Consider the following 21,981-nt stretch of genomic DNA (forward strand, 5'->3'; position numbering starts at 1 on the left):
CCCCTTGTGCTTTTGGATATCACCAGCGGGCCAGAAACATGATCAGGAAGAAAAGTGGCTGGGGAAACAAGAGTTGAAAAAGAAAGGGAAAGAAGCTTTAGGAGACGGGCAACAACAGGAAGAGGACTCTGGTGACAAAGAACAGAAATGTGGCTTAGAGAGTAAGTGCTGAAGGTGTTACTAACAAACGTCTTAGGCGGTCCAGTGAGGGGACTGCCTCCCCCATCCAAAGCACAGCCAACTGACCAACGTCTGGTCCTGCTCCCTCTGTAAAATCTTTAAGTCATGACGTTGAGGGCACTCACCTGCTTATTCCAACATGAAACAGCTCTGTAGTTCATTATCCAAAGGGGATATTACAGAGGGAAATTCTAAAATATCTGGCCCTTCGACCTAATTCCTGTGCAACGTCAAAAAATTTCAACAGCTACTGACAGACAACAGGAGTGTTTGGATTCTTGAAATACTTCTCTAGTGGGAAGCTCTCTTTAACTGATTAACAATTCAACCTATGTTTCGGAGTTACAAAATAGGGGGGAGGGGAAAGACACCTTGCATGCCAACGTAAGGATGGCTTCTTCACAAACAAATGCATCTGACCACAAACAAAATAGAGCGGAATGTGAGACTGACGAGACAATTAAGGGCATTAAGCACCCCCCCTAATATATTCACTGGCGTTTCAAATCAAAATGAGAGATGCGGAAGCTTATAAACAGGTATCTGTATCACTTAGCAACCCAAAGAAGACCACACATCTGCTCCCAAAAACCTACAAAGACTCATGAGCAAGATAACCTCTAGAACCCCCATAATCTTTTTCACTCTATGTGTATTATAATATTGCATTAAAGCAGGAGGTATCCTATGGGTTTGTTAAAAAAAGAAAAAAAAGGAAAAAAGGCAGATCTAAAATCCTAAGCCTGAGCCCAGCACACTCCCCACTGTTCCTTTTTTGTGCCCACCTAGCAGGATGAGTGACTGGCATACTCCTGGAAAGAAGATGGATCTGTTGACTATGACTTGATAAAAATTAGCAGGTAGATGGGCACCATGGCAGCTGAGCAGCCTAACTCCTGCCTGCAAGAGCCAGCCCAACAGGCAGAAACAAAAATACAATTAAATTAAGTCAGAAAACCCGCTACAGAAAATGCAATTACTCAAAAGATACAAATAAACGTTCAAAGAAAATTGGCCCCTGACAGGGTTAGTCAAGCTTCTAAATCCAGCTGGAGGCAGGCAGCTCAGCTAATTCGCCAAGGAGGAGACTGCAAGGCCGTAAGCTCTCTGCCTTAGGATCCTGGCTGGGCCGGCCTGGTGTTCATCCCACATCTCAGGACGCCCACGGTGAGGAGCAATTGGAGGGCAGCTGGCCAGTGAAGCAGGGCTCAAGGAACAGGATGTGGGCAGACACAGAATGGATCATGGCCATGGAAGGCCGAGCACCGGAAAAAGGGACAGACTGATCTCTGCCATCAGACCGAGTGAGCCCCACTTTCTCCCCCTCCTCATCCAAGAAGTCCCTGGAAGATGCCCTACCTCTCGCTGCAGCACCAGCTCCTTGGTGAAAAGCGTCGCTTCCTCACTGAACGGCTCTCCCTCCTGCACCAAGCCTGGGAGGTTTCGGGCTCCTCGGGGGCATTCGATGCCTGTGCCAGGAGAAAAGAAGAATTTGTGATGGAAAGGGGTCCACTAGGCCTGGTATCCAGCAAGGATGGTCCCCTGACCCTTGTAACGAGACAGGCATTTGATCAGGATGCCATGACACGAGGTAGGGCAGAGGCAGTGGTAGAAGGGGAGGCGTTTAGTTCGCTGGAGGTGGGAAAAACTAACACTATCACAGCAGCAACAGCGAAGAGGAGATCCCAGTCACAGAATCTGGGAATTATTAAGACCATCCAGGGAGTTCTAAATAAGATATGCAGGAAACACACATACCCCAACATGTGGCATGAATCCTCATCTTGGACTCCTCGCTCCTTACAGGCCTATAGTCTCACTGCTTTAACCATCACTTACATAAATGGCTCTCTCACCTAAATTACACTGATATCCCCAGCCATTCTGCCTCCTGAGAGCCATTCCAGCCATTTTCTCTTTACTATCTGACTTTCACATCCAATTCAAAAGTGTTAACTTGGTGTCATTTTCCTCTTCAAATAAGCTTCCCCCTCTGTCCTCTGGCTATATTTGGGACGACAGTACCATCAGCATTTCATTTAGAAGGAGAGAGAGAAAAAACAGAATCCTGATGAAGTATCATGTGTCTGGAGCCAGACAGGCCTGGATTCACACCCTAACTGTCACTTACTAGGATCTGTGACCTTGGCCAAGTTACTGAACCCTTTCAAAGCCTCAGTTGTCCTATTTGTAAAAACCTACTTCACATGGCTGTTGGGTGAACTAGGGGAGATTATTAGGTAAAATATTTAGTACCATGCCCAACATATGGAAAGGTTCAATACATTTTAGCTCTTATTATTTTACCATTATTATCACTGACACAATTACCCACTCTCAGAATCTCAGTCATCTTTCAATCTGCAAACTAGACTATAAGATTCCTGAGGGCAAAAATCTTACCCTTCACACTCCTATGTATTCAAGGACAGTATTTTATACAGTACAGGTGCTCCTAACCAATGTAGACTGCCTTTTCTTTCTCTTTGATTCAAGCATTCATTTTGCAAATATTTATCACCAACAGTGGTCACCTGTGAGAGGCCATGAACTATGTCACATTTTAATGTCTGGATTAGACTTATAAATATTTCCAAAATATTCAAACTGCAGCTGTAATTACGAAGCCAAGACTTGAACTAGGCTAGAGACATAGGAAAAGAAAATAATCAAAATATGGGGTGGTGAGGAGGGATATGCACTTAGTGCCCGTGTCGCTAAGTAACTGCCGGCCTCTCCTGCTGCGATAAGGCAGGACCGGAAGGTGTTAGCTCTTATTTACAAACAGCCTCGGGTGAAGTTACAAAAGATCTGGCACAGGGAGGCGTGGCCGCAGGGCAGCTAGGCTACTGCAGACACCTGCTGGGCGCCTTTGGGAGAAGAGGGGCCGCCACTGCCGGGACTCAAGGCACATTCCTTACGGATGAAGCCAGGTGGCTGCTCATGTTTCTGGCCACAGCACAGATTCAAGGTCATGGAGCTCAGAGGAAAGGTAATAGTTTATACCCTGGTGTTTCAGAAGCTCAAGAACAGAGCTTTCTCTCCAAGCCTCAAAAAAGGAACACACGACATCAAACAGAACGCTGGACGGGGAGCACGGCACAAGGAGAGAACCCGCAGCAGGAGTGCGGCTGGAGCTGGTGCCAGGACCACTCTCCTCCTCACACGAAGAAGGGGACGGTGAAAGCCCTACCCAAGCGTCACCTGGGCAAGAGCACCAGGGCTGCCTCACTCTCTCCCGGCACTTCAGTGCCAGGCTGTGAGGGAGAAGTGGAACTGATTTTTGAAAAAGACATCAATAAACTCATAGAACCAAAAAGCCTGAGATTAACCTTGCAAAAAGCCTGAGATTAACCTCGAAAGGAGAGATGGGGGAACAAGTAAAATGAAAGATAGCCATGATTCTTACAACATTAATAGCCAAAAACATTTTTCATTCTGCATCTGTGAACTAAGCAAAAATTATAATTGTCAGAAAGAAAAATAAACAATTCTACTGAAACTTCTGGTCACATAACCATAGGTAAAGCACTGCTGAGGAGACAAGAGTAACGCGAAAACAAGTGTTCAGTTTGTTTCTGACTCTTGGATGGGGCAGAACTGGGGTGCTGTTGGTGGACTGTTGTGTCACTTAAAGGACCCAAAGAGTCTCCCTAGCTGAGCAGATGTCCCCACTCTATTCCTGTAGCTGCCTTGGTATTGTGAAGTCTCAAGAGAGCAAGAGACCCCCACAGCCCTCTCTGAATCCTGGGAGACCACCAACTGATTAAACTGAGAAGCAAGATGGCCCCGTGAGCCCAGGGAGCTGAACACATCACGCTGAAATGGATTCAGATCACCTTCCTGGAGAGAAACCCATGGGCCCGTGGTGACCAAACACCAACCACTGCATGTGGACCCAGAGGCGAAGGAGGGCCTACGTTCCACTGTCCCTCTACTTGCCAGGAGCTGGGCTCCAGCTCTTCAAGAGGAGAAAGCTGAACCAGGATGTTTCCCTGCCCTTGAAGTGGAAAAAGTAAACACATCCAAGCACATCAATTCCTGTCAGGCAGGCAGGTAAGAGAAAGGAAAGCGAACAGAAAATTTGCTTGAGAACAAGAATACCATCTCTGCTTTTATCATTTACTTCCCTTTCTGCTGGGCTGACTCTTCCCTCTCTTGGACCTGTCTCCTCTGAAGTAACCCCTTCCCAGTCAAAACCTGTCTCAATGTCACATCTCAGCTTAGGGTCAGGGATGGCTGAGTCGACACTACTTACTAGGATAGAGAGAGGTTGCATCTTAACAATAGATCCAGTGGGAGCAGGTAGCAAACAGTGAAACCCAGCTAAACCCAGGTATAAGCGCTAGGAGGACAAAGAGTGGGAAAAATGAGTACTTACTGAGCATCCTTGACTATCTATGAATTGACCTAAGGACCCAAATCACCGCGCTACTAAGTGGCCAATCTGAACCCTAGGCTGTCAGATGCTAAAGCCACTGAGCAAATGCCCAGTTTTGGAGTTGAGCACTGCTGTCCCCAGAGGGTGTCAGACAAGGCAGGAGTGCAGGCCTGGGGACGCGATTTCTTGTCGGGCAGGTGAGTGGAGACACAGCTGGGGTTTCCACGTAACGGCGGACGGGCCCTCGGCACCGGGTCGTCACTGTAGCAGAGGTGCAGGCACTGTTGGACTGGAGCACAGAGGCAAGGGAACCCTTAGGTTCTGGCCCTAGGCGGGACCCCAAAACAGGGAGTGGGTGGGCGAGGTGGAATCTATTACCAGACCAGGGCTCACAGCTGGGGCCAGGATAGCAGGAAGGGTTTTTATAATATTGAATATCTGAGTGTTAGAAACCTATGAGCCAAGCTACTTCTGTAGACGGACTGTGTAGACGAGCGTTTTTCAAACTTTTAACGTTGATTATGACCCCGCCCCACACTTAAATACGGGTATGTACACATATACGGCAAAGTTTCCACAGAGCAGTGGTCAATCGTGACTACACGTGACACGCTGTCTTCTCTATTTCATTAATGAAAAAAAATTCGGTTATGACACTGAATTAACTGAAGACCTCTGGTGGGGCAAGGCCCACGGCTTGGTGAACCCCGGGAGAAGACTGGGGTGTGAAGACAGAACGCTGGGCACCCTGACGGCCCTCCTGGAGAGGTCAAAGTCTACACTGAGTGCTTACTTACCAGCTTCGGGAGTTGGCTTTTGTGTCCCAAGGGATCAAGGAACAGGGCGAGAAATATACTGTCCACTAACAGAGAGCAAGCCAAACAAGGTACCATCGTAAGGCTGGAAAGACAGACACGGCTGCTGAAAGCAGGGGAAGGCCACGTGCCATCAGCAAGAATAGGCCCACCGAGCCCTCCCTTCCCAAGAGCCTGACCAGTAAGGAAACACCGTTCACGCTGCACCTTGACTCAAAGGCCACTGCAGTGCTGGGCCGGCTGGGCCGCTTTGTTACCGATACAACAGACTTAGAAAAGGTTAAAGAAAGCACATCACGGGAAAGAAAGCTGGGGTCTCTGAAAGCAACTGCAGAGGCCGAGCTGGGCAGGCTCACCGGTGGCAAAGGTGAGTGCCCGAGACGGTGAGGAGGAAGCGAGGTGTCACTGGGTTCCAGAAGCCCTCCACAGCCAGGCCAGGAAGAGCCCACGGTTCTGAAATGTGCACGTCACCACCAACCGCTGTCTTTCCCGATAAGGCCCTGACGAGGGCACATTAAGTCTGCTATGCTCCCAACACCACAGGTGCAGGTCTACTGCCAAGCTCACCCCATTCATATACCACAAACATTTTGTAAAAAAAAAATTCCCCAGCATTCTTGAACATTTCCTTCCCTACGATGGGGTCGGGGTGGGGGGCAGAATGGAGAGAGAGACCCCCCCCCCCCGGGGCAGGTGCAGCTGACTTCCGCCAAGGGCAGATGCCAGAGAGGCAGGCCAGCCACACCCGCCCCTGCTCCAGGGGCTCCCTGACCTCTTTAAAGCCTGACAGACAGACCTGCCTGTAGGGAATAAACCCATCATTCCTCACTCCTTTTCTATGCTTTCTGGGATACGATGGCTGACCAAGACTACTTAAAAACAAAACAGAAAGAGGATTTGCCTGATCTTGTACAGTTTAGAAAGAGAAAATTCATCACTAGCTATCAGCATATCATTTCTGGTTTCTACTCTGCCACTGATGAAGTATAAAACCTCTCTCCAAGCCGCAAGGTCTCTGTCTGTAAAATGAGGAAACTCCAAATTCTCCCCTAGCCAGAAAATCCTACAACCTGGGTTATGCCCTTTTGAGATTTCCCACCCAAGGCTTGACTCCCTGAGTATAGGGTGCCTCCTCTCAATGTAAAATGCTGGGCTATAAGAGCATTCTGTTAAAAAGAAATTATACATTTAGAGACATTGACTAACTAGGTCAATTAACACAAACACTTTGGTCAGTCAGCTGTGGAATGAAAGGACAAATTCTTGTTAATGATACGATAATGGCTATATAAGAGTCTATTGATGGCTATGTGAGAGAGTCGTGCATCGCTCTGAATATTTTACACTATATGTTGAGTTTTATGATAATCAAGCTGGGCTCAAAGCATGGTGGCTTTTTCTTTACTGGGAGTGAAAGGGAAGTACGGCAAGTATGGCAAATCTGCCTCCGCTAGACAGTGGCACTTAGTCCAGCAAACAAGAGACCAGGCACTCACAGCAGGAAACAGAACTCTAGTGGAAACAGTAACCAACTGGAAGGATTAGTTGAGGGTGATTATTGCTTGTCCACTGTGTGCTCGTTACTGCATCGGACATTATGGAGGCGAGGGCAGAGGACGCACGCAGACCTCACCTTCGCCCTCTGCCTACTTCAGATACTTGGCGAGTTCCCTCGGCAGACCTTCCCTCCCCCTGTTTCACAAATACGCATCAGTGCCTACTCTGGGCTAGGCAGTGGGTTGGGAGGTGAAAACTCAGTGATGAAAAAGACTGGCTTTGTCCTAGTGAAACTTAATTAGCAGCATGACAATATTATTTTCCCCTGCCATCGTATGAAGTATGCTATTGGTGACGGAATTTACCATTCAGTCTGTAGGGTGAAGAATGTTAAGAAATAACACATAACTGGATTACGGCAGGTGGATGCATTGGGAGGATGCACCAGACAAGTCAATCATGGGCTCGCCACTGCCATGTCCCTTGCTAAGGGTCAGCCTCAGGCAGCTGTTTTCCAGCACATGACCCTGGCTTCTGTCCTCTCCCCCGACCAGAAGTTGGGGATGGAGGGCAGAGCAGAAGGTGAGAAATGAGGGAGGGAGGGAGGGAGGGGAGAGTTGCTACTGCACTTGATTCAAAGATAGTCAATTTATAGCAGGCTGGCAGAGGGGAAAAAAAAGCTCTGTCTAAAGAGAAATGAAAGGTAACAGGTGAGAAAGATTCTTTCTGGAATTTGAACCGGGCAGCATGCAGAACATCAGCCCGTCAGGAGGAGGAGGAAGGAGGGGAGGGCGCTGCATCAACACCGGCGCACTAACACCAGAGACCTGCAGCGAGGTCCCGGAACCACCTCAGCCCCACGACCGCCCTCTGTGTTCCGGGATCTGGGAGATCTGACCTCACCTTGGATGCTGTTTAAGAATTTCATGGATGTTCCCATAAATCTGCTCTCTCCTCTCACTGCTACCATGAGCAAGCCTATGTGAGAATCTGGCATTTCCAACCCAAATTAAACTAAAACTAAATTGCTTCTTAGGGTGGGTACTGTATCTTATTCAGATATTTCTAGCATCTGACACACTGCCTAGCACCCAGTGGCACTGTAGATCCTCAAGCAATGTTGAATGAACATTCGTGAAAAATACTTCTGGGACAGAAGTCCATACACAGAGAAGGAAATGGCTCATGAACAGTCAGGGTCATAGATCTTAGGCAAATACCAGGAGAGGGGCTGACAGAATTCCTAATTACACACATGCCACTTCCCCATGGTGACACAACACTTCAAGGACGAAAAAGAAAGCACAGCTACACCCTTTGCCCCACGGGTCTTTGAATCAGCACATTTGGGAAACGCAACTCAAATACACAGGGGACGTGGGCAGCACCGACCAGCAGTGTGAGCGAGACCTGAGGCTGCTGCACCGCAGCTGTGTTCAGTTTCCAACTCGACAAAGGAGGAGAACAATTCCCACCCGTGGCCCCGTGTTCGGCTCCAGGCGGCCATGCCTGGAGCGCACTCAGAGAGCAGTGCAAGATGACTCAGGGGTGGGCAGGCCTGCCTGGAAAGGCCAGATTAAAGGTGCTTAAATCTGTACAGCTCGGCTGAGCGGTGACTAAGAGGGTGACACGGTAACAAACTGCAAATATCTGAAAGGTGTAAACACAAAAAGGAGGGAAAATGCTTAGCCTAAAAACAGGGGGTGTAATTATTAGGGGAAAGAAAATCTGGACGAAATATCGGAAAACCTTAGTGTGGGGATGACCACGGGGTCATCAGTAACTTTCCCAATGGAAATGAAAAGGCAATTATTTGATCCTAAAGCCGAAAGGTGGCCACAAAGCCCATCCCTGGGCTTCTGCGAAAGCAGCAGACCCGGGAGCTATGGTTTTACTTCCTATATTTAGGGAGAGACTTCTTAAGTAATATTCAAGTCAAAATACGTCTGCTTTAAATACTGCTCCCTGAAATTTTAACAAATTTTGTTGATCAAACCATGGCGGAGACAAAATGGCCGTTCTGGCGGGGCTTTCGGAACAAACACAGGCTTCATCGGCTAGCACGTGGCACATGCCTGGCTAGCAGATAAAGCGGAGCTAAGCAGAGCTGGGGGACAGACAGCCGGGAAAGGGACAGAGGACCAGACGCTCTCATGTCACGGGGCATCTTCACCCCTGGTCTCTAGGACCCCGGGTAAGCACGCTATGAAATGCTGCAAGTTTCCCAGATAGGAAACCACGGGCACCTCTCCCTTCTTTCTATATAAACACAGTCCCCTGGAGTAAACGTCAAGGACAAGGCAAGGCACAGAAAGAACACCAAAATAAGCTTCCTGTCACACTGACTGCACTCCAATACCTCTGCCTGAGTTCCTGCTGCTGCGGCTGGCCAACTTATACCTCACAGACTCTCAGCAGAGATTTCTACCCCCGCATTCAATGAGTTCCATTTCTATACTTTCCCCTGCCATCCTTCCCCCCAGTGAAAAACAAAATTTAAAAAACCCCACTTCACACAGAGAGTTAAACATTGAACTCCGTATGTAGTCCAAGAAAAGTGACACATTCTTACTTTTCTCCTCTTTCCCTAAGCATCAAGAACAGAATCCAGAACTCTTAAGCCATCGGCACAGAAGGCAGAGGCAGATAGGTCACCCGCCTAACCTTAAGCAATGTGGTTACCACCTGAACCTACATGCAAAGCCAAACCACTGTACATTGCTGGAGCTCAGAAATGTAATGCACCTCGTGTACCAAAAAAGCTTGCTCTCAGTCCTCTCTCGTAAGCTTTAAAGCAGAAATCATTTGGAGGTCTCAAGTTGCAAATGTCGTCAGTGAGTCAGTTAACAATTGAGAACGGCAAACCGTCCCACTTAGGACCAGCTGGTCCTATATTTTCACGTTCCCAAAATGGCCCAAACAGCAAGGCAAACGGTAGACCAGTGGGTTCCCAAGAGTTAGTTCCACACGATACAAGGCCTCAGTTTGTACTGAAAGGGTCAGAAACGAAACCAGGATTTGCATTGTCTCAGATTCTTCATTCTCGCCCTTGTTCTCTAAGCCGCTATTTTGTTACCACCTCGGGGGAGGCAGCATCTTCTGGGCCAATTCTGGAACATGTCACTGCTAAGGCTCTTTCAGTGACGAGAATAAAGGGATAAAAGAAGAATGAAGGAATCCTAATTAAAGGGATCAAACTCCTCAGGTAATGGTAGTCAGGGGAGTCGGAACTGGGCAAAAGCCGAGACTGAAGCTGTTTTTACTTCATAGTTCCAGTTGTTTGGGGGAGACTTTTATTAGGTTGCCCTGATTTGGTAATGTTTGATGCATTTGTTTAAAGACCAGAAACCAGAGTTAATTGGGGACAGGAGCAATGAGATCCATTCTCCACAATGTGACGGGAATTTCGGCTCCCTTTGAGGAAAGGGAGGGATGGAGGGAGGCATCTACGGAAGGGAGGGACAAGTTTCTCCAGCACAAGTCACAATAGTGTGACCACTAGGAGAGGGGTGACGTCTCAAGTCTCATCTCCAGTTATCAGCCTGTCAATGGTGGATCCCATTCTGCAGTTATTGGAGGTGAGGGGTATGCTAGTTCTCTCTGTAAGAGAGATACTGAATAATTGTGTGCTAAACGAACGCCAGAGAGGAGAAAAACCTAGCAAAAATAGATGCAACAAACCTGTGATAACAGTGTCCTCTTTTGAGTTCCCGTGTGCATACTAGTTAATGCTTGGTGAGTTTATGAGGAACTCTACTATCTCTTACTTCTGGGACTTTAAGGAGAGTGAGTGTTAGATGCTAAATCACTGACCACTGTCTGAGGAGGAGATGAGGAAGGGATGGCTTAGAGGCCTCACACTGGACTGCTGGCTCTCAGTCTGGCAAGCCAGGTAGTGGGCAGAACTGGCTTCATCCAACTCGATTTATCATTGGCTTTAGACACCGAAGAATCATTCCCCAAAGGGAGAAGAGCTTTTTCAGGTGGAGCTGGTGTGGCAGGTAACAATCGGGCCAGCATCAGAATAACCTTTTATGATTCTCCCCACCGCAGAGCAAGATCTGAAAACAATGATTTTTGAAGGGAGAAAAAACTCTTGACTGATGAACAAGGCCGTTCCCTTCCCGTGACATCCCAAGCGCATGGCCATAAAGAAGCCAGCCAGGCTTTCTCTGGGGGTGTGTTTGTGAAGGGGAGGTTGGAGATGGCAGGCTGTCGGCTTCCCGATACACATGTTCATTTGGGGGTTTGCTGTAAGCAGCAGCTGCAATAATATCACCACCAACTAGGAGCAGAATGAAACAACTGTGCCCTCTACAAATGTTTTCCATTGAGTTTCTCCTAATGATCCATATCAAAACAGCCACCTCACAGCCTCATTCCATAGAAGACAAAGCATCTGAGGTCAAGAGCCAGGCCCACGGTGGTCTTTCCAGCGACAAGGGCGCTGCACGGCTCAAGCTCTTACGTAACACCGTGGCACCACGGAGACAGCACCTAACGAGCGCAAACCCGCAGCTGAGCGAGGGCGAGCTGGTTTCTATGAGAACCTCCACTTCTGCTTTTTCTGACTTATTTTAAACATGTAACTTTATCTCTGAATCAAATGAAACCTGGATTTATAAAAATAAATCTCATTTTCGGTACCCCCCAAACCCCAATCTTGGTCTTTTAAATTCCATGTTCATGGATAAAGAGAGCGATTTGAATCTCCTGTCCAGGCTGGTAGAGAACAGGTACGGAGAAAGCCACAGGAAACCTGCACGTGGATCCTGCGACTACCAGCTTCCAGAAGGTATCCTGCCACACACCTGGCAGGCAAATGTAAAAGGTGCTTACTCGCATAAATTTAGAGTGACTTTTTCTAAACCAAGCTGTGTTGTTATTTGAACAAAATGGTTCTGAGATGTGTGGAGTACACTTCCAAACCATTGCCTTTGCTGAGCTTTCCACTCATAGATAATTTCTCTGAGCTTCTTCTCCTGAGGCAAGTGAAATTCCAGTGTCTAGAGATTAGTATGCTCAGCCAGTGGAACTGCAGAAGAAAAAACCCAGCTACTGTCAGGAATACTAACACCCCCCAAAGCAAGGACAATGAATAAAAATCTGAGAGCTGAGAAGCTCTTAGGAAGAGCCTTCTACCTCACTACCTTTATGCTTCAAGAAATAAATGAAAACAAGCCAAAAAGGAGAGGAATTCTGAAAAGCCAAGGTTCTTCAAGACCACAGGCTGATCTTGGATATAGAAATACATCCTATCCTGATAAGTAGCTTGAATTCTGGGCTGTGGATGAAGACTGGCCTTCACTTTTTTTTTGGTTAGCATCATAAAAAAGGGGTCAGCAGACAACTTCCTGAGGACTAAATCTAACCCACTGCCTGTTTCTGTACAACCTATGAGTTAAGAACAGCTTTTACATTTCTGAATGGTTGAAAAAGAAATATTTTGTGACCTGTGAAAAACTGTATGAAATTCAAATTTCAGTGTCTATTTACTCTCTGGCCCTTTAGAGAAGAAGTTTGCCGACTCTTGCTCTAAAGCATGTTGTAAGCTGGGTAAAAAAAAGTCCAGGCCTTCCCTGGTGGCGCAGTGGTTAAGAATCCGCCTGCCAATGCAGGGGACATGGGTTCGAGCCCTGGTCTGGGAAGTTCCCACATGCCGCAGAGCAGCTAAGCCCATGCACCACAACTACTGAGCCTGCACTCTAGAGCCTGTGAGCCACAACTACTGAGCCTGTGTGCCACAACTACTGATGCCCACGTGCCTAGAGTCCGTGCTCCGCAACAAGAGAAGCCACCACAATGAGAAGCCCGCGCACCGCCATGAAGAGCAGCTGCCACTCGCCACAACTAGAGAAAGCCCGCGTGCAGCAACGAAGACCCAATGCAGCCAAAAATAAACTAAAAAAGACAAAACAAACCCCCTAAAAAAAGTTATAAAAAAAAAAAAGTTCAGGCAAGACAGAGTTTAACTTCCCAGAACCAGAAGATCAGCACAGGTAATAGCATAATAATAATAAAGATACTAAAAAAGCCCACGGTCGTGTAGCTGAGAAGGTGAAAAGCAAGCAAATGTGGCTCAAGGGAAGCTGAGGCAGCCAACGCCAAGCACAGGTGTGTGCCCGCACGCTGGCTCTCCCGCACCCCGTTCTAGGAACGTCTTCTCTCCTGTACTTGCCATCTGCCCCCTTTATTCCCACTCTACTCCCCCAGACCCTATTCAAAACTTTGAAATTTCTGGAGTTGCCCTTCTCTGTTTCTCACCACAATTGCTTCCTTCCACTCCGTGACAACAGACTTTCACTATCATACTTCTTGCTGCTACTCAGACTTTATCTTTCTACTCTACTTGGAAAAGTAACCTCCTCACTGACAAATCTCATCACCTCTTCTCAACAGGAGTCCTACTCCATCTCTATATGGTGTGCAACACTGTGCCCCACCCCTGTCGTGAAATTCTTTCCTCCCCTCTACTGGGGTCCCCTCTCTGGGCTGTTCGTCTTGTCTCCTGCTGTTGCCCTCAGTTATGTCTTGGGCCTCTTTCTTTTCACTCTCTGCACCCTCCCTTGGAAAGCCCATCCATTTTCATGTTCTCCATCACTGTGATCACACAGAACCTACAGACATGTAAGCCTGAACTGTCCTCTAAGCTCTAGAACCCAATCCCCCAGTGTCTGACAGGTATCTCCCCCTTGACTGTCCTGCTAATACCTCAGACTCAACAAACTTATCTTCTTGCTAAATCGCCTCTGCTCCTTTCCTTGTCCCCTATTCTGATTGCAGCACTAGCAAGCCCTCAGTCTAAGAATCTCCCTTATCGTTGATTTGTCCCTACTTTGTCCACATAACCTAATGACTGCTACGTCTTATCGATTCCATTAATTCCACCTCCATAGCTGTTTATATGATCCATGGAATCCTCTCAATCCTCAACCTAACTCCGCTTGTTCAAGCTCCTGTCACTTCTGGCCAAGAATCCTCTGATCTACCTGCCTGCCCTCCATTTTCCCCTATCCTGATTCTTCCTGCCTGATTAATTTTCCTAAAGCACAGTATTCTGCTCAAAACCCTTCAGTGGCTTCCAAGAGTTTACCACATAAAATCAGAGATCCACAACCTGACCCTCTAGGCCTTCTAAAGTCTGGTCCAGTTCCTTGGGGCCACATAAAACATCCATCACCCACTTGACAGCCCTTCTAATATCTGTAGACAGTACAACATCTCTTTCCGCTCATCCTCATGACTTATGTTCTCCAGACTAAACACCCGCACAAGACGTGGGTTTTGATTTCCTACCATTCTCCTGCTTTTCTTCCTTAAGCCTAGATAGTATGAAGGGCGTCTTCCGATAGGAAACACCTTTCTAGTCAACTGAATTAAACGTCTGGTGGGGTGGCGGGGCTCGTTCACTAGGGAGCAACCCTTCTTACATGCTGAGGAGAGAGGCACCTTTGGAGGGGAAATCTGCTGCCTGAGTCGGACTGATCAGGGAGGAGTGCGCAGAGGCTGTGTACCAGCCCCGTCTCCCGGTGACCAGGCAGAGTTAGACTTTCCCTCCAGGCAGGAGGCTGCAGCAAGAGACAGCTGCACCCGTGCAGGAGGAACCCCCGGTATGTGGGAGCCCTCGAGGGACTGTGGGGAGAGGTGGAGCCCATCCTGAGGAAGGTGGAGGCCGTCGCGGCCTCCATTCCAGCCAGCTTCCACTCTGTCTTGGAGACCCCGGTGGTGCGGTGATAAGCAGTCTATTCATTTCCTTCTCTCATTCACAGGGCTATCGGGGATAAAAAGGAACAGCAAATCCAAACCACTGCCTAGAAGCCACTTTGCAGAATTCAGGGAAAGACTGTTCTATTGAAGTGATTATCTTCCCTGTTTGGGAGACCTGAGGGAAAGAAAAGGATTTCTGCGTCCTTTGCCTTCCACTGATGCAGCCCTGAAGAAACGATGATTTCAGTCGTCACTGTGGCTAGTGGGACAGTGAAAGCACAGCTCGCACTTAATTGAGGCTTTTTAGCTCCTGTCACAGTGTGGCAACAGGGCACCAGAGCACCAGGATTTGAACTGTGACGCCGGGTACAAAGCTTCATTTGAAAAGCAAGAGAGAAGGGAGGAGAGGGAGGGAGAAAATCAGGGACCTGACAGACAAGCTGCCTGATTTTTTGCAGCCAATGGGAGATATTAACCAGTCTCTTCAGGCTGGGCCCGTCTTCAAGGGCCAGGAAAACTGCTCCAGTGGGCTCATTACTCACAGTTGAAGGACAGCATGAGGCATAAGCCCCCGGACGAGAAGCTTGCCCCAAATCGTGATTTCTGATAAGGGTGCGACTGGTGAGGAAGTGGCAGTGGTGTGTTGAGGGACGGTGGGGACCATCAACTCCCCAAACACAGCTCGCCATCAAGCGCGCTGCCTGATGGCGATTCCGGGTGCTGTGACAACCAAGGCGGGGTGTGTGCGTGTGCGCACGCTCGCATGTGCTCACACATTCAAGGAAAGAGGGCGGGAGGAGGGGAGTGGGGGGAGGCGGACTGAAGAGAGAGGGAGGAGGCGCTCAGGGGACCGCAGTGGCCGTAATGACGCAAATCAGAAACTGCTATTTGTGGGGAAGTGACACCGGGGCTGCACCCACCTACTGACGGGCATGGACACGCAGCGAGAGTGTCTGAAGGGGCAGAGGCCAGAGACGGGAACGGGTGGATTCCCTGGCAGAGCGTACATGAGAATCAAGCTTCATTCCAGGGAAAAAGGAGCAACGAGCTGCGCTTCTGCCGCCTCACGCCCTGGACGTCTCTTCCCAAGCCCTAGGCTGCCTGTAGGTTCCCTTTCATCATCCTGAAAACTTTCGATGCTGGCTCGTTTGTGTCTTCTCACTTCCTTCTGCTCCAAGGTCACGCTTTACCGTATCCCAGCCCCACTCCCCATCAGGCTAGACTCGTCCAGTATCACAACCAGAGAGAAATGCCATCAGCTGAAGCCTTTTAGACCATGGACAGCGGCTCCTCTGGGGTGCACGTGGCGGGGAAGCCATCTCTCTCTCCCACGCGCACAAGCGTGAGCAGTGCTTCTCCTCAAGCGTGCCCCCTTCCACGTCTGCCTAGTAGGACCAGTGCTGGGGTATAAGAAGCTTGTTACAAGGCATCTACGTTTAAAATAAATGCCAGAGGGCACGTTCTTGTAAGGAATCTGAGGGGCTCTGAAAAGCTGTACACCCACGTGGTTGCCTGTTTTATGTAACTATTTTTCAGTTTCCACAGTTTGTGTCATTAAATAATTACTCTCTAAAATAGATACAACAAAACAAGATGGACAGTCGTGGATAGGGTTCTTTCTTTCTCAACCCTCCCTCCACAGTCTAGCAAGTGTCTAAAACACATCTAGCCCAGATGGATCCCTCGGGGTCAGAAGGCAATCAGATGTCCCAGCACATGGAACTCTCCGGCTACACAACTGTGGACCCGGGGAGGAAAAGGGAGAAGGCCTTTTCCATCTCAGGCAGCCATCTAGGGAGGTGCTGGCTCCTGAATGGCAAAGAGGACAGCTGTCAGCAAGAGGGTGTGGGAGCGAGGAGGCAAATTTCACAGCATAACAGCCAAGAGGAAAACAAAAACAAGAGAAGTGTTTCATATGGAGGCTCTCTCTGCTAATGTCGCTAAACTGGAAAATTCTATATTCTGTAATTCATCCACCCTTCGACAGCTGTTCACGCTTAAGTCAGGAGAAAGGTGAATGCTTTGGAAGGGGAAGGAGGGCTTTCTCCTGGCCAGCCTGGAACCACAATGAGCTCAATCGCTAAATGATGTGTTTGGCGACCATAGAAAGGGGGCTCCCTCCTCTATTAGAAAGCCAATTTGCATCCTATACAGCGAATGAGAGCATAATCAAACTGCTGCTGCACAGTGACCCAGGCCAACCCCACAGAAGGAAACCCGCACGGCCACTTCCAGCCCTCAGGGCAGACAGGACAGAGGAGTATGTGTGGGAGAATCTGGAGGCACTGAGTTCGGTCTAAGCCACTGAATTCACCTTGTGTGGACTGGGAGAAGTGGCGTTTATAATCTGCTAGGACCCTAAAGATTCTTCTTTCCCTGTTACCAGCGTTCTGGCTGAGACTCTGTAATGGATTAATCTCTGTAGATGAGTGATGCGGTTTAAAATACTGCAGGGTTTGGCTGCCATTCCCTCCTGTGGGGTCTCAAAATAACTCCACACAAATCATTTTTGCTAACCACTCACTCAGGCAGCTCTTCCCAGCCAGAACACACGCATCTTATGTAACTGAAGAAGCCGCCCAGCTCGCTGAAGGAGGCCGTTCCCAGAGCGCCGCTGCTCGTTGCCCCTCGGGCTCTGCAGAGCCCAGGCTCTGAACCCAGCTCTGTTCCTGGGCCCAAGCTCCCTCATCAAGAGACCCCCCAGGTGCTCATCAGGGAAGGGCATCCAATTCAGGGCTGCCTTAGAAGTAAGTGCAACCTGGACATTCCATGAGCACTTCCAGGTAAAAGACTGACTCTGCTAGATTTTGGAAAGTAATGAGTAGGGGAAGGAACACAGCGCCTTTCCTCTGAGAACTCACAGTTCAGTGTGGACGACAGGCACATGTATGGACAGAACACAAACATACAGGAGGAGTGGGAGAGGAGAGGTGCTACAGAACACCTCACAAAGCCTCCTCCCAACTTTCAGGCCTTTGTGACGCACACGCTGCCCTTGGCTCGGCTTCCTTGCTAACCCTTCCTCCCGGTGCCCCTCCTATTTCTCTAAGTCTCCGCGGTCAGAACCTGCACCTTCACAGCTGCGTCCTCCTCTAACCCCCAGTCCCAGGCAATCACATTCGCTCCCTATGCTTCAGGTTCCATTATAACCTGATGATGCTCTAAGTTTTCATCTTTAGTTCTGACCTTTCTACCAAATTCATCTGGACCTGCCAAAATCCACAGGCATCGAATGTTCAAGGTCTCAAAGGTGACCTAATAACCTTCTTCTTGCAAACATGCTATTATTTACAAGCCAGAAAAGCGACCTCTCTTTTCCCATCCTCTATTATCAAACAACCAGCAGAATTCTAGATCAGAATCCTCCTAACCAGATCTGTTCTTTCCTCTTCATCTTACCCAAACTTCCTGACTGCAGTTTGGATTCTCCCAATCTAGTCTTCGTATTGTGGTAAAAGTAATCTTTTAAAAATAGACAATGCAGTGAAAAAGGAGGGACTTCCACTATATCTAATAACATGGATGAATCTCAGACAAAAGCTGGGTAAAATAAAGTTCGTAAAATAAGATTATGATTCCAGGTATGATGTCCAAGACAGGCAAAACTCATCTATGGCAACAGAAGTCAAAATACTGGTTATCTTTGAGGGGAAGGCCATGAAAGAGCCTGCTGGGATGCTAGAAATATTCTATACCTCTACATGGGTAGTGGTTTACTTGGTTACTTGCAGTCATATGTGTACTTTCATATACATAAAATGAATCAAGCTGTATACTTAAGATTTGTGTGCTTTACTACGTAATAATCATTTCTAAAACTAAAAAGAAAAAGAAAAAAAAGACATAACGCATTACCCACCATTCACTGCTTCCTATTACTCACCTTAGGGATTCCTAACCTGGGAGTGGGGGTCAGGGACGGGGGTGGGTCAAGGATGGGCTTGGGCTAGTGTTTGCCAATCCAATGAAACTGTATGAAAATCTTTGTGTGGTCATGTATTTTCTGAAGAGAAGACTGATAGCCTTCTTCAGACTCATCATTCACTAAGAATGTCCACGACTCGAAGTCATCGATGACTTCTCTATGAGGTATAATCTAAGCAGCATGGACACAGGGCCCTTCAAAGATGGGGAATCTAACTTCCCAAACTCATCTTTAACCATTGTCCCTCTTACAGGAGACATGCCAGCCGTATTAAACTATTTGCCATTTTGAGTGACAATGCTGTTTCAAGCTCCCTCTCTTTTCTTGGCTGGTTACACCCTTTTTCTCCCGTATCTGGCATTTTCTGGAGAGAAAGCCTACAAGCTTTCTAAGATGGATAAAAAGGTTGGTGATCACCCTCAATAGCAAAGAAATTGAGCTACAGGGTAGGGGGGCATCTAAACAACTCAGAGCTGAAGTCCAGCAAAATAATCTGGCTGCAAAGGGTGGCCTGAAGCTGGGTGAAAGTGCAGTAAAAAGATCGTTAAAGGAATGAATGAATCACAGCACTTGAATTCAGTGCTTTTGTGGTAAAGACATTGAGGACCTGCTTATTTAATATATATCAGATGAGAACAAAGATTTGATGAGGCAAGAATCAGGGGTCAAAGTTAACAAGATAACATGGAAAAGGGATTAACGCCCAGCGTTCAACAGAAGAAAGGGGTTGGGGGACATGCTTTAATACAAGTTCATGTATAAAGGACCTAGAAAACACATACACTGACAATTCTATAACACACAGAACCTAAAGGAAAACTTGGAGAAGAAAACCACACTGCCTATCTTTCCTCGGTTTCCAGCCTAAAACACAAAAGGAAATGACTGTAAGGACATCTACATGTATCACCTAAACATTTACAGAATCACATTTTACAGCTGGAAAGAACCTTAGAAATCGTTCAGCCCAAACTCTGTATTTTCACAGAGGAGGAAACAGGAAATCAGAGAAATTAAATGACCTACACAAAGTCACATGCCAACTTGGTTATGAGGCACAGATTATAAGCCATATCTTTTGACAGGCAGTTGTTCTTGCCATTGAATCCTATCAGTTGGGCTGAACGCACTTCCTCTTAACTCAGGCTGCCCAGGGTCCTGGTTTAGCCTATGGAATTCTGTTTTTGGATGTCTTTTCCTGAGCAGACAGATAATCTGATAGGCTATGCTGGCTTTTAAAAAACACATTAGGAAGTAGTTGGTATTATCACAGCGAGGTTTACATATCACTGAAAGGGGTTTTTTTGTTTGTGTTTTTTTTTTGACATATATCAAGAGAATATAGACTGATCACAAAGAAATTAGTCTAACAAATAACAGCTACTGTGATCTGAGTGGTATCTTCGTTGTGGTTAAGCACCGGATTAAGTACTTTTAAAAAAACATGCGTCATGCTATTTAATACTTAGAGCACCCCTAATTTACAGATGAGATAACTGAGGCAAAGACAGGTTAAATAACTTGCCCTACATAACAGGTTTATAAATGGCAGATCCAGAATTTGAGTCTGCTCCTGTGAGTCAGAAATTCATATTTGTAATGAATTCACTAAAGCGTCTCCCTAAAGAAGGGGTATTTCACAGAATTCCCGAAGTCAGAGTGATTAAGAGATCCTTGGGAGTATCTTTGTCCCCCTCTGTCATTTTATACACGAGGGAGTGGCGCCAGCATCACACCCCAAGCGTTCTGTCTCCTAAATCATTTACTTTCCCTACACTCCGCCTTGCTGCGCGAGACTGCAGGTTCTGCCTAGATGCGTGGCAGAAGACCCAGTCAGCACACCCCTTCCCTCTCCCGGTGTAAGGCACTCACAACGACAGGCTAGAGAAAGGGACACGCCACAGTGATGCTCTTCCTCAGGATGCAGGGGTTGGGGAGGCCGAACAGTAGATCACCACCCGCCCACCCACCCTTTACAGAGTTTCTACCATGTCCCCAGTGTCAAAACTCCAGACAAAGAAACAGTCACAAGCCAATGCAACGACAACGTGGTTACAAGGATGATGCAATGATAGACGCAGCACGGGATGCCCTGCGAACACAGAGGAGGTAAAGGATCTGGACAGGAGTCAACCCTGACGTTCACTCTGAAAGAGTGAACAACAACTGGCCAGAGGAACACGCATCTAGCACAAGCGGGGGGCTGCTTACTGATGCTCCCAATGTTTCCAATGGCAGAAGGGTGCTACGCAAGGCAATCAGGAGGGGCGCAGGCGCAAAGGACTCTACGGATGTGCCTGGCAGGACACTCGAGTTCCTTCTGAGAAGCACAGCCCAGGTCAGGATATTTGAGAGCTGATGTGTTGTGCCTGGGAAAGCACAATGCCAAATCTTCCTACTACACTCACTTCCAAGGCAGAAAAGGAACTGGCTTATTAACAAGACAAACTGCCTATGCATTCTTTCTCCCAACAAATTTTATTATAATTTCACAGAATCAAAAAAGGTAATAATTATTCTAACACTGTGTGCCTACCTATTATCTAAACATGTTTTATCAGTCAGATTTCATGTTATCAGTCAGATTTCTTTTCAATTAAAATTACGATCTATTTGAAAACCATTATCATAGCTTTCTTCTTCCCTCTGTCATTGGCTAATCATCAAACCTCTGCAGAGGGCTTCCCTGGTGGCGCAGTGGTTGAGAGTCTGCCTGCTAATGCAGGGGACGCGGGTTCGAGCCCTGGTCTGGGAAGATCCCACATGCCGCGGAGCGGCTAGGCCCGTGAGCCACAGCTGCTGAGCCTGCGCGTCTGGAGCCTGTGCCCCGCAAGGGGAGGGGCCGCGATAGTGAAAGGCCCGCGCACCGCGATGAAGAGCGGTCCCCGTACCGCGATGAAGAGTGGCCCCCACTTGCCGTAACCAGAGAAAGCCCTCGCACGAACTGAAGACCCAACACAGCCAAAAATAAATAAATAAATAAATAAAGTAGCTATAAAATTAAAAAAAAAAAAAAAACAAAAAAAACCTCTGCAGAGGAATTCAAAGGGGACTGAAAGTAAAAAGTGGACTCATAACTCATCAGCACGTCACAAAAATCTTTAACTTCCTACTACCATGGAAATGGCTTTTCCCCACATTACATATATACACCAGGCAACAGGGACTGCAGGTCTGTGTTACTGAGACAAGTTTCAAAACTAAGAGTTAAAGGGGGACACAGATATTTGATTGACAGGAGGTCACATTTCGTTGGCAGAAGAATAAAGAACTTGTCTCAATGGAAGATCGGAATTGAAAAGCTTAAAATATTCCTTTAAAAAAAGAAACATTGTTCTGACATCCAAAGAGGACAAATCAAATTGGTCTCCTCCCTCAGTCCCTGAAAAGGAGGAGGAGGAAATGGCGGGGTACTAAGTGTCAGTTCCGTCCTTAATTAAACTATGTGACCTTGGCCAAGTAACAACTTTTCTGAG

General features: G+C 47.6%; 2 protein-coding genes across 4 annotated transcripts in view; one reads left to right on the plus strand and one right to left on the minus strand.

The window, feature by feature from the left end:
• LRRC4 (leucine rich repeat containing 4) overlaps positions 1-15,356 on the plus strand; it is a 51,740-nt gene extending 36,384 nt beyond the window's left edge. Inside the window, exon 3 of the mRNA XM_007177205.2 lies at positions 14,643-15,356. Within this exon, the coding sequence (XP_007177267.1) occupies positions 14,643-14,728 (86 nt within the window). The 3' untranslated portion in view covers positions 14,729-15,356. The remainder of the gene's footprint in view (positions 1-14,642) is intronic.
• Positions 1-21,981, minus strand: part of SND1 (staphylococcal nuclease and tudor domain containing 1) — a 417,958-nt gene that overhangs the window by 93,693 nt on the left and 302,284 nt on the right. For all 3 annotated transcript variants that reach the window (XM_007177207.3, XM_057550039.1, XM_007177206.3), the window contains one exon: positions 1,540-1,649. In XM_007177207.3, the coding sequence (XP_007177269.2) occupies positions 1,540-1,649 (110 nt within the window). The remainder of the gene's footprint in view (positions 1-1,539; positions 1,650-21,981) is intronic.

The sequence above is a fragment of the Balaenoptera acutorostrata genome, chromosome 7, assembly GCF_949987535.1.
Source record: "Balaenoptera acutorostrata chromosome 7, mBalAcu1.1, whole genome shotgun sequence".
In the NCBI taxonomy this organism is placed as follows: Eukaryota; Metazoa; Chordata; class Mammalia; order Artiodactyla; family Balaenopteridae; genus Balaenoptera; species Balaenoptera acutorostrata.